Source organism: Manis pentadactyla, chromosome 2, assembly GCF_030020395.1.
Source record: "Manis pentadactyla isolate mManPen7 chromosome 2, mManPen7.hap1, whole genome shotgun sequence".
In the NCBI taxonomy this organism is placed as follows: Eukaryota; Metazoa; Chordata; class Mammalia; order Pholidota; family Manidae; genus Manis; species Manis pentadactyla.
The window spans coordinates 42425112-42437343 of NC_080020.1; the positions used below are offsets into that span (position 1 = coordinate 42425112).

At 40.0% G+C, this 12232-nt stretch overlaps 1 protein-coding gene across 1 annotated transcript; it reads left to right on the forward strand.

The window, feature by feature from the left end:
• Positions 1 to 10423: 10423 nt before the first annotated feature.
• On the forward strand, positions 10424 to 11638 carry LOC130682656 (igE-binding protein-like). Its single transcript, XM_057497501.1, has 2 exons — positions 10424 to 11221; positions 11606 to 11638. Exons 1-2 carry the CDS (start codon positions 10424 to 10426, stop codon positions 11636 to 11638), a joined length of 831 nt encoding a protein of 276 aa, XP_057353484.1.
• Positions 11639 to 12232: the final 594 nt, after the last annotated feature.

The following is a 12232-nucleotide window of genomic DNA, read 5'->3' on the forward strand; positions in this document are numbered from 1 at the left end:
TCTACATAACCTGTGGTTCTTTATCTCTAACAAGTTGGCTTCTGAAATGGAAAAAATTACTTTCAAGGTTTGTGTACTTAAATAACAGTATTGGCTTGTCAGGGATGTATTGTCATTAATTTTAATTGATAGGGAATCCCATTCATTGAGCCCTACCATAGGCCCCAGGAACTTAATCGTCCCATGTATTCCTTATTCCACTGTTCTGTCATACATACTTACCCGCCATTTAACAAGTGACAAAACTGAGTCTCCACAGAAATAAGTAATTCTCCCTGGATTGCTCAGGAACAAAATCAAGGTTTGTATCCAAGTGTCAAACTCTTGTTTACATTCTTTACATTTTAGCAAATGATGGCATTTGCAATATACCAGACCTGGGTTCAGGGGAAGGGCATAGACTGGAAATTTCCTGAAGCTCCAGAATAACTCTTTAACATCTCATCAGTCATATGCCAATTCTATCTGCAAAGGAAGCTTGGAAAACTTGAATAAGCAAACAGGATTGCCATGATTTATTTGGATCAGTCAAGATTCATCCCCTGGACTTGGTATATTATTTCATTTCATGAAATCGAGAGTTCTAACAAGACAGAAAGTGAAGATTTCTGGTGGCAGTGAGGGCAGTAGGAGGAGACAGGTGCTAATAGTAATTGTTGGGTCAGTGGTTAATGTAGTCTGCTAACAAAGCTGAATTTAGAATTCATGGAGACAAGCTAACACAGTGTCTAGAAAGCCAAGTGTTTAATAAACATAAACTCTATTCCACTATGTTGTTTCCAAGGGCCTCCAAGCTCAAAAGGACCTTAGAGATGATCTTAATGAGTTCTAACAATAGCTTCTATTTACAAACAAACTGGTATGTAAATTTGACATATCCACAGGAAGTCAGTGCTTCCTCCAACAAACAGGAGGCTAAGCAGTTTCCTCTTAGCCTGCTAACTGCAAAGAGACAATCCACCTGTACTTACATAGGAGGAAATAAGAAAGACTATGGAAATGTGTTTGTTAATAATAGGTCACAATTGGTTCATATACTGACAAATATGCCTCAGCTTCTTGAGATAATAACTGTACCTGATTATTTCATCTTTAAAACATTGTCTGGCTAGAAATTATAGAAGTATAAATATCCTTAGGTAACACCAGAAACTTTTCCTTAGGAAATAAAGTTCTGATTGGTCTGTTTCTAATGTGCTAGTCTTTGAGGAAAATAAAAACAAAGCTAGAATTCTTAGTGTGAGGATGGGATTGAGAAAGATTGAGTACTAGCATAACAGACTTCGAGAGGGAAGGCTTGAGGCAGTCCTGTGTCAAAAAGCATTGATTGAGAGTACTGGAATATAGAACTAGCTCAGCCTACAGCTCTCTGACATTTTTTTGGCCCTCTGCTCTCCTGTAATGCTGAGAGGTGGGGGAGGGTCAGACTAGAACATTTCTAATGTCATTGCCTCTCAACCCTAATATTTGATTGATTCTAACATGCACATGACAAGAGCCCTAGGAAGCCATGTTCATGTGCTCCTCTGCAACCATCTTTAGTAGCTGGTTGGCTGCCAGATTCCAATGGTCTTTTTGTCCTTGAGTTCTATTTTAATTCCATTATTGTTGGAGAACACATATTGCTATTCTAAAATGCATTATTTCAATTCTCTGAAATTTGTTGAGACTTGTTTATAGCCCAACAGTTGTTTGGTTCTTATGAATGTTCATGTGCACTTGAATAGAGTGTGATATCTGCAGTTTGTTGGATACACTACCCTATATAGTTCTTTAAATCTCTCATATCCAGACTTCAGCAAAAATGGTGGAGTAAGGACCCCTTCCATAAAAGGAATGAAAAACTGGCAAAAGACTGTTGTAATCAACTTTTCAGAACTCTGAAAACTAAAAGATTGCAGTAACCAAAGTAATGCAAACAAGAAGAAACTATTGAATCTTAGTAAGAATGGAGATCTTTGTGGCATTTTACCTTACCCTGGCCTCATACTCCTCTCCTCACCTCAACAATGGCTCTGACTATAACAGCTATTCCCTGTGAGTGTACCAGGACTACAGTGAGTACAATGAAACAAATTTGCCAAGGATTGTGTTTCTTTTGAATTGTCTGTGGCACTCTGAAATACCAGCTCAAAGGGTTTGCCTTTGTCGTAACTCAGAACTCTTCTAGTACTGAGATGGTTACCTTGAGGCATTTGTCAAAAACATTTATAGGTAAATGTATTAGTTGCTGTCTTGGGGAGTGAGTAACATTTGGGAAAAACAGTTGACTAACCAAAGAGCTTGGGAAGAAAAGCTGGGAAATGAGACGCTTTAGGGAATAAGGACTTTGAAAAGCTCTGACATATTTCTGGGTCTCTAGAAAGCTATGCTCATGCCCAAGGCTGTACTCAAGAAAGACCTGAAAAGGCCCTAATTTCTCATCTCTAGGTGATCTAAGGCTCTGTGCAAGCAGGAAATAAGTACTAAGGCAGAGTTGTAGACGTCTGTAGAATGCTGAAGGTTATACCAGCATGCACAGAGCCCATCAGCAAGACTGGGAGATATTTTAGGTTCCAGGCTTTTAAGAAAATACCTGTCCAATCACAAACTAACCACTAAGCTAACAGAACAGAGAGTACAGTGGCTACTCAACAATGAATACAGGCTTTACAAAATTAGTTCAAAAAAGTCACTAAACAACTACAAGTAGAAATAAACTCTGGGAAGTAAGGAGAACCTGATTTCCAGAGTTAAAATATTAAAATACTCAAAATACCCAATTTCCATCAAAATTAAATAAAACCAGGTATGTAAAGAAACAAAATATGACCCATACATAAGAAAAAAGAAATTAGTGGAGGCTGTCCCCAAGAAAACCCAGACATTGGACTTCTAAGACTTATTCAGCTATTTGAAATATATTCAAAGAGCTAAAGGAAACCATGAGAACTATGTCCCACCAAATAGAGAATAGCAATACAGAAATTTCAAAAAGAAGCCAAGTAGAAATTCTGGATCTGAAAGTTTAATAACTGAAATGTAAGATTTGCTAGGTAGAAGGAAGAATCAGTTACTTGAAGATAAACCAGTTGAAATCATCCAATCTGAGAAACAAAAAGAATGAGGAATTTTAATAATTTAACAGAGCCTGAGAGACCAGTTGAACACCAGTAGAAGTACCAATGTATAATGGGAGCTATGGGTGAAGGGAGAGAGAGGCAGAATATTTGAAGAAATAGTAGCTGAAAACTTCCTAAATTTAATGAAAAACTTTAGTCTACACATACAAGAAACTCAGCTCCAAGTAGGATAAACTCAAAGAGATCCATTGAGACACGTTATAATCAAACTGTTGAAAGAAAAGACAGAGCATCATGAAAAGAGCAAGAGAGAAGCTACATACCACACAAAAGAAATCCTCAATAGCTAACTTAACAAAAACCACGGAGGCCAGAACACATGGAAGGACATATTCAAAATGCTGAAATAATCCTGTTAACCAAGACTTCCATATCCTTCAAAAATGAAGATAAAATTGAAATATTCTTGGTAAGAACTGAGAGAGTTTGTCACTGGTAGACTTTCCCTTTAAGAAATGCAAAAGCTTAAAATGTAAGGGCACTAGGCATTAACTTAAATCCACACAAAGAAATAAAAAATACCAGTAAAGGTAACTACATAAGTAAGTATAAAAGTCAATATTAATGTATTTTTTGTTCGTAACTCTTTTCTACCTGATTTGAAAGACAGCTACATAAAACAATAACTATATGGGCACATAATATGTGAAGATGTAATTTGTGACAAAAACAACCTAAAGAGGAGACACCCATGTAGGAGAAAAGATTTTGTACACAATTGATACTAAGTTGTTATTAATATAAACTAGATTGTTGTAAATTAAGGTGTTAATTATAATCCCTAAGGCAACCACTAAGTAAAAAACTCAAAGTAAAGTAAAAAATTACAAGGAATTAAAATACTACACTAGAATATACTAATTTAATACTCTTTCCAGTTGTTAACTGTAAAATATGTATAATAAAAAATTTACCATCTTAACCATTTTCAAGTGTGTCCTTCAGTGATATTAAATACATTCATAATGTTATGCTACCATCACCATCCATCTCCAGAACTCCTTTCATCTTGTAAAATGGAAATTCCATACCCATTAAACAGTAATTCCCCATTCCCTTTTTCCCCTGAGCAGCTGAGAACCAACATCCTACTTACTGACTCTGAATTTGACTAAGTATTTTTGTGTAAGTGGAATCATGCACTTACATGTCTTTTTGTGACTGGTTCATTTCACTTAGAATAATGTCATCAAATCCATTTTGTAGCATATGTCAGAATTGCCTCCCCTTTTAAGGCTATATTCCACTATATGTATATGCCATATTTTGCCAATCCATGTATCTGTTGATAGGCACTTGGGTTGCTTCCACATTTTTTAAAATTCATTTTGTTATCATTAATCTACAATTACATGAAAAACATTATGTTTACTAGACTCCCCCCTTCACCAAGTCCCTCAAACACATTATAGTCACTGTCCATCAGCATAGTAAGATGCTGTAGAATCACTACTTGTCTTCTCTGTGTTGCACAGCCCCCCCTATGCTCCCCCCCACATTATACATGCTAATTGTAAGGCCTCCTTTCTTTTTCCCCACCCTTAGCCCTCCCTTCCCACCCATCCTCCCCAGTCCCTTTCCCTTTGGTAACTGTTAGTCCATTCTTGGGTTCTGTGATTCTGCTGCTGTTTTGTTCCTTCAGTTTTTCTTTGTTCTTATACTCTACAGATGAGTGAAATCATTTGGTACTTGACTTTCTCCACCTGGCTTATTTCACTGAGCATAATACCCTCTAGCTCCATCCAGGTTGTTGCAAATGGTAGGATTTGTTTTCTTCTTATGGCTGAATAATATTCCATTGTGTGTATGTACCACATCTTCTTTATCCATTCGTCTACTGATGGACACTTAGGTTGCTTCCATATCTTGGCTATTGTAAATAGTGCTGCGATAAACATAGGGGTGCATCTGTCTTTTTCAAACTGGGCTGCTGCATTCTTAGGGTAAATTCCTAGAAGTGGAATTCCTGGGTCAAATGGTATTTCTATTTTGAGCTTTTTGAGGAACCTCCATACTGCTTTCCACAATGGTTGAACTAATTTCCATTCCCACCAGCAGTGTAGGAGGGCTCCCCTTTCTCACAGCCTTGCCAACATTTGTTGTTGTTTGTCTTTTGGATGGTGGCGATCCTTACTGGTGTGAGGTGATATCTCATTGTGGTTTTAATTTGTATTTCTCTGATGACTAGCAATGTGGAGCATCTTTTCATGTGTCTGTTGGCCATCTGAATTTCTTCTTTGGAGAACTGTCTGTTCAGCTCCTCTGCCCATTTTTTAATTGGATTATTTGCATTTTGTTTGTTGAGGTGCATGAGCTCTTTATATATTTTGGATGTCAACCCTGTATCAGATCTGTCATTTATGAATATATTCTCCCATACTGTAGGGTACCTTTTTGTTCTAGTGATGGTGTCCTTTGCTGTACAGAAGTTTTTCAGCTTGATATAGTCCCACTTACTCATTTTTGCTTTTGTTTCCCTTGCCCGGGGAGATATGTTCATGAAGAAGTCGCTCATGTTTATGTCCATAAGATTTTTGCCTATGTTTTTTTCTAAGAGTTTTATGGTTTCATGAATTACATTCAGGTCTTTAATCCATTTCAAATTTACTTTTGTGTATGGGGTTAGACAGTCCATCTGTTCTAGTGTGTTGTTCAGTGCCTCTGTGTCCTTACTTATTTTCTGTCTGTGGATCTGTCCTTTGGGGTGAATGCTGTGTTGAAGTCTCCTAAAATGAATGCATTGCATTCTATTTCTTCCTTTAGTTCTGTTAGTATTTGTTTCACATATGCTGGTGCTCCTGTGTTAGGTGCATATATATTTATAATGGTTATATACTCTTGTTAGACTGAGCCCTTTATCACTATGTAATGTCCTTCTTTATCTCTTGTTGCTTTCTTTGTTTTGAAGTCCATTTTGTCTGCTACTAGTACTGCAACACCTGCTTTTTTCTCCCTGTTGTTTGCATGAAATATCTTTTTCCGTCCCTTAACTTTTTAGACTATGCATGTCTGTGGGTTTGAGGTGAGTCTCGTGTAAGCAGCATATAGATGGGTCTTGTTTTTTTATCCATTCAGTGACTCTATGTCTTTTGATTGGTGGATTCAGTCCATTTACATTTAGGGTGATTATTGATAGGTATGTATGTACTTATTGCCATTGCAGGCTTTAGATTCGTGGTTCTTTTCTAAAGAATCTAAAGGTTCTTTTCTGTTTCTCCTCCTTTTTCTTCCTCCTCCATTCTTTATATATTAGGTATCATATTCTGTACTTTTTGTCTATCCCTCGATTGACTTTGGGGATAGTTATTTTAATTTTGCATTTGCTTAGTAATTAGCTGTTCTACTTTCTTCACTGTGGTTTTATTTCCTCTGGTGACAGCTATTAAACCTTAGGAACACTTCCATCTATAGTAGTCCCTCTAAACTAGACTGTAGAAATGGTTTGTGGGAGGTAAATTCTCTCAGCTTTTGCTTATCTGGAAATTGTTTAATCCCTCCTTCAAATTTAAATGATAATCTTGCAGGATAAAGTAATCTTGGTTCCAGGCCCTTCTGCTTTATGGCATTAAATACATCAAGGCACTCCCTTCTGGCCTGTAAGATTTCTTCTGAGATGTCTGATGTTAGCCTGACGGGCTTTCCTTTGTATGTGATCTTATTTCTGTCTCTGGCTGCTTTTAACAGTCTGTCCTTATCCTTGATCTTTTCCATTACTATGTGTCTTGGTGTTGTCTTCCTTGGGTCCCTTGTGTTGGGAGATCTGTGGATCTCCATGGTCTGAGAGACTATCTTCTTCCTCAGATTGGGGAAGTTTTCAGCAATTACCTCCTCAAAGACATCTATCCCTTTTTCTCTCTTTTTCTTCTTCTGGTATCCCGATAATGTGAATATTGTTTCATTTGGATTGGTCACACAGTTCTCTCAATATTCTTTCATTCTTAGAGATCCTTTTTTCTCTCTGTGCCTCAGCTTCTTTGTATTCCTCTTCTCTAGTTTCCATTTAACTTATCGTCTTCTCCACCGTATCCAACCGGCTTTTAATACCCTCCATCGTGCTCTTCAACGATTGGATCTCCGACCTGAATTCATTCCCGAGTTTTTGGATGTCTTTCTGTACCTCCATTAGCATGTTGATGATTTTTATTTTGAACTCCCTTTCAGGAAGGGTCACAAGGTCCATATCATTTAAATCTTTCTCAGGAGTTGCATTAATAATTGCATTTCCCTGATAATGTTATGTGGAGCATCTTTTCATGTGCCTGTTGGCCATCTGAATTTCTTTGGAGAATTGTCTGTTCATATCCTCCACGCATTTTTTAATCAAGTTATTTGCTTTTTGTGTGTTGAGGCTGGTGAGTTCTTTGTATATTTTGGATGTTAACCCCTTGTTGAATATGTTGTTTACAAATATATTCTTCCATACTATAGGATGCCTTTTTGTTCTGTTCATGATGCCCTTTGCTGTACAGAAGCTTCTTAGTTTGATGTAGTTCCATGTGTTCATTTTTGCTTTTGTTTCCCTTGCTCGAGGAGATGCATTCAGAAAAATGTTTGTCATGTTTATGTTCAGGAGATTTTTGCCTTTGTTGTCTTCTAAGAGTTTTATGGTTTCATGACGTACATTCAGGTCTTTGATCCATTTCAAGTTTACTTTTGTGTATGGGGTTAAACGATGATCCAGTTTCATTCTCTTGCATGTAGCTGTCCAGTTTTGCCAACACCAGTTGTTGAAGAGGCTGTCATTTCCCCACTGTATGTCCAGGCTCCTTTATCATATATTAATTGACCATATATGCTTGGGTTTATATCTGGGCTCTCTAGTCCATTCCATTGGTCTATGGGTCCGTTCTTGTGCCAGTACCAAGTCATCTTGATTACTGTGGCTTTGTAGTAGAGCTTGAAGTCGGGGAGTATAATCCCCACAGCTTTATTTTTCTTTCTCAGGATTGCCTTGGGTATTTGGCATCGTTTATGGTTCCATATGAATTTTAAAACCATTTGCTCTAGTTCATTGAAGAATGCTTTTGGTATTTTGATAGGGATTGCATTGAATCTGTAGATTGTGTTAGGCAGGACGGCCATTTTGACAATATTAATTCTTCCTTTCCATGAGCATGGGATGTGTTTCCATTTATTGGTATCTTTAATTTCTTTCATGAGTGTCTTGTAGTTTTCAGAGTATAGGTATTTCACGTCCTTGGTTAGGTTTATTCCTAGGTGTTTTATTCTTTTTGATACAATTGTGAGTGGAATTGTTTTCCTGATTTCTCTTTCTGCTAGTTCATCATCAGTGCATAGGAATGCAACAGATTTCTGTGTATTAATTTTGTATCCTGCAACTTTGCTGAATTCAGATATTAGATCTAGTAGTTTTGGAGTGGATTCTTTAGGGTTTTTTATGTACAATATCATGTCATTTGCAAACAGTAACAGTTTAACTTCTTCTTTACCAATCTGGATGCCTTTTTTTTCTTTGTGTTGTCTGATTGCTGTGGCTAGGACCACCAGAACTATGTTGGATAAACGTGGGGAGAGTGGGTATCCTTATCTTGTTCCCAATCTTAAAGGAAAGGCTTTCAGCTTCTTGCTGTTGAGTATGATGTTGGCTATGGGTTTGTCATATATGGCCTTTATTATGTTGATGTACTTGCCCTCTATACCCATTTTGTTGAGAGTTTTTATCATGAATGGATGTTGAATTTTGTCAAATGCTTTTTCAGCATCTATGGAGATGATCATGTGGTTTTTGTCCTTTTTGTTGATGTGGTAGATGACGATGGATTTTCTAATATTGTACCGTCCTTGTATCTCTGGAATAAATCCTACTTGATCATGATGGATGATATTTTGATGTATTTTTTTAATTCTGCTTGCTAATATTTTGTTGAGTATTTTTGCATCTATGTTCATCAAGGATATTGGTCTGTAATTTTCTTTTTTTGTGGTTTCTTTGCCTGGTTTTGGTATTAGAGTGATGCTGGCCTCAGAATGAGTTTGGAAGTATTCCCTCCTCTTCTATTTTTTGGAAAACTTTAAGGAGAATGGATATTAGGTCTTCACTACATGTTTGATAAAATTCAGCCATGAAGCCATCTGGTCCAGCATCTTGTTCTGAGGTAGTTTTTTTATTACCAATTCAATTGCATTGCTATGTTGGTAGCCATACCTGCCGCACCTAGAAATGGCGCCCAGCTTGAGAAAAAGTTGTAGGCAAAACAAAGACTACTTCTGGATAATCCCGCCACTTCCTGGCCGCATACCACATGCTAATTAGACCTCCACCTACTAGCCAATTGGCGTATCGTAACAGCTATGCTAATGAAGCATCACAGACAACGCGCAATCAGCTTGGAGCATGAGAACTATATAGCTAGCCCAGTCATTCCCTTTGGGTCCTTCCCCTGATGATTGTATCACAAAAGAGCTGAAGATTAAAGCTTTCTGCAGAAGAATCCTGCTGTTGTTGCGTGCTGTTCTTGCCGGCGAGGACGAGGCGCGCGACAAGTGGTGCCGAAACCCGGGACCCAGAACATCACCGGCACCGGGAGGACCCTTCAGACATCTGGAGAGGATTCAGAACTGCAGGACAGAAGAAAGCCCGGAGAGGTAAGTTCCGAGAGACGCGCTTTTAAGGGTGGTGGCTGATGGTTCTCTGTAAATAAAGAGGCACCATGGGAAACGCACCATCGTTAGTCTCAGCATTACAGGCAGTTCTCAAAGAGCGAAATTTGAAGGTCTCCACCAAAGTTTTAGGATCATTTGTAAAAGAAATAGACCGTGTTGCCCCCTGGTTTATCTGTTCAGGGTCCCTCTCCATCCCGAGCTGGGACAAGTTAGGGAAAGATTTTGATAGAGAAGAAGAAGAGGGACACTTGAGAGGAGGTACTAGACCACTATGGAAACTGATTAGAGCTTGCCTGCAGGATGAAAAGTGTGAAAAGGTGATAAAAGCAGGTCAGAGAGCCTTGTCAGACATCCAAGAAAGTATGTCAGAAACGGAACGGGAGACAGAGCTAGCTCGCGGCCGAAAAGGGGCCGCTAAAACGAAAGTTAAAAAGCCCCAGAGTGAGGGAGAGAGCCCGTCCAGGGCAAAAGCGAAAGAGCCCCGAGAAGCAGGTGACGACCGCCTCGGAGAAAATGGCAAATACCCCTGGAAAGAGTTGAGGGAACTCCAACTTTCCAATAGGGAATCAGAAGATGAATTAATGTCCTCGGAAGAGGAGGAAGAGACCAGAGTCTCTAGAACTGCTAAGTGCAAAAGTACAGATGCCAGCAAAACGGAGACGCAAACCAAAGGGAAAATGAAAGTGAGACGCTCCTCATCGCCCTTAGCCCCGCCGCCCTATGCGAACGGCGCACATTCCTTCTGTGCTCCAGAGGATTTAAGGGCAATTAGACAGATGTTCCCCGTAATCGAAGACAATGGAGCACGTGCCCATCAACCCCTTACCCATAAAGAGGTTAAAGACCTCGCAGAGGCCGTTCGGACCTATGGAGTCAGTGCTAATTACACCCTAGCGCAGATTGAAAGGCTGGCGGAATCCGCTATGACACCCTCAGACTGGCAATATGTAGCAAAAGCTTGTCTTTCTAGCATGGGACAGTATATAGAGTGGAAGGCACTATGGCATGATATAAGCATGACCCAGGCGCGTGATAACGCTGCTGCGGGGGAACCCGCGTGTCATTGGTCCTATGATATGTTGACAGGCCAGGGACAGTGGGTAGCCAACCAGATCGCTTTTCCTGTACCATTGTACACACAGATAAATGCGTGTGCTACTAAGGCATGGAAGGCCCTCACTAATAAAGGACAAGTGTCAGGTAATTTAACAAAAATAATTCAGGGGCCAAGCGAGCCATTCTCAGACTTCGTCGCTCGCATGATGGAAGCTGCAGGCCGAGTGTTTGGAGATCAAGAACAGGCCATGCCCCTTGTCCAACAACTTGTGTTTGAACAATGCACCAGAGAATGCAGACAGGCAATTACCCCCTGGAAACAGAAAGGATTGACTGCTTGGCTGAAAGCTTGCAGGGAGATTGGAGGGCCCCTCACCAATGCAGGCCTAGCCGCCGCTATATTGAAAAGCCATAAACAAGTAAAAACCCTTAATAGGAATGTTAAGTGTTTTCAATGTGGACAACTAGGTCATATGAAGAGAGACTGTAGAGGCCCAAACTTCGAACAGACGGCCCAGAAAACCCCTGGAGTGTGCCCGAGATGTAAGAAAGGCAGACATTGGGCTAAGGAATGCCGATCTGTTAAAGACATAGAAGGGAAACCCTTAGAGTCGCCAAAAAACTCCCAGAGGGGCCCCCGCCGCCAGGGCCCGCAAATATATGGGGCAACCAGCACACCAGTGTCCTTCAGGAGCAGCACAGCCCCCCAAGGAGAGCTACTCCAGGTTCAGCAGGATTGGACATCCATGCCACCACCAGAATAGTGTTAACTCCACAGATGGGAGTTCAACCCATCCCCTCAGACTTTAAAGGCCCCTTACCACCAGAAACAGTAGGGTTGCTCTTGGGGCGCTCTTCTGCTACCTTGAAAGGCCTTGTAGTCCACCCCGGAGTTATTGATCAAGACTATGAGGGACAGGTAAAAATCATGTGTTCAGCCCCCAGAGGAATCTACCCTATATCCCCAGGAGACCGCATAGCCCAACTCTTAGTGTTGCCTAGTCTCCATGCCAATTATCCAGCTACCACCACGGAGAGAGGAGAAAAGGGCTTTGGTTCCTCTAATTATAACTCAGCCTTTATAGTATTAGATTTAGCAGACAGACCAAAATTGACCCTTAAAATAGAGGGAAAAAGTTTTGAAGGAATCCTAGACACTGGAGCAGATAAAAGTATCATCTCTGCAACCTGGTGGCCCTCCAAATGGCCTGTAACACAGTCCTCACACTCTTTGCAAGGTTTAGGATATGAGTCTAGTCCTACCATTAGTGCCAAACCATTGAAATGGCAAGCGCCTGAGGGGCAAAAAGGCACAGTTACGCCTTATGTACTCCCACTGCCAGTCAATTTGTGGGGGAGAGATGTTATGCAGGGCCTAGGCCTTAAACTTATTAATGAATACTCCACCCCTGCCCAAGGCATGATGATGG

Excerpts from the sequence above, each read along its gene's own strand:
- LOC130682656 (XM_057497501.1), top strand. The coding sequence starts at position 10,424 with ATGAAAGTGAGACGCTCCTCATCGCCCTTAGCCCCGCCGCCCTATGCG. Across the intron at positions 11,222-11,605 it reads TATTGAAAAGCCATAAACAA|ACTTTAAAGGCCCCTTACCA; the intron begins GTAAAAACCCTT and ends CCATCCCCTCAG.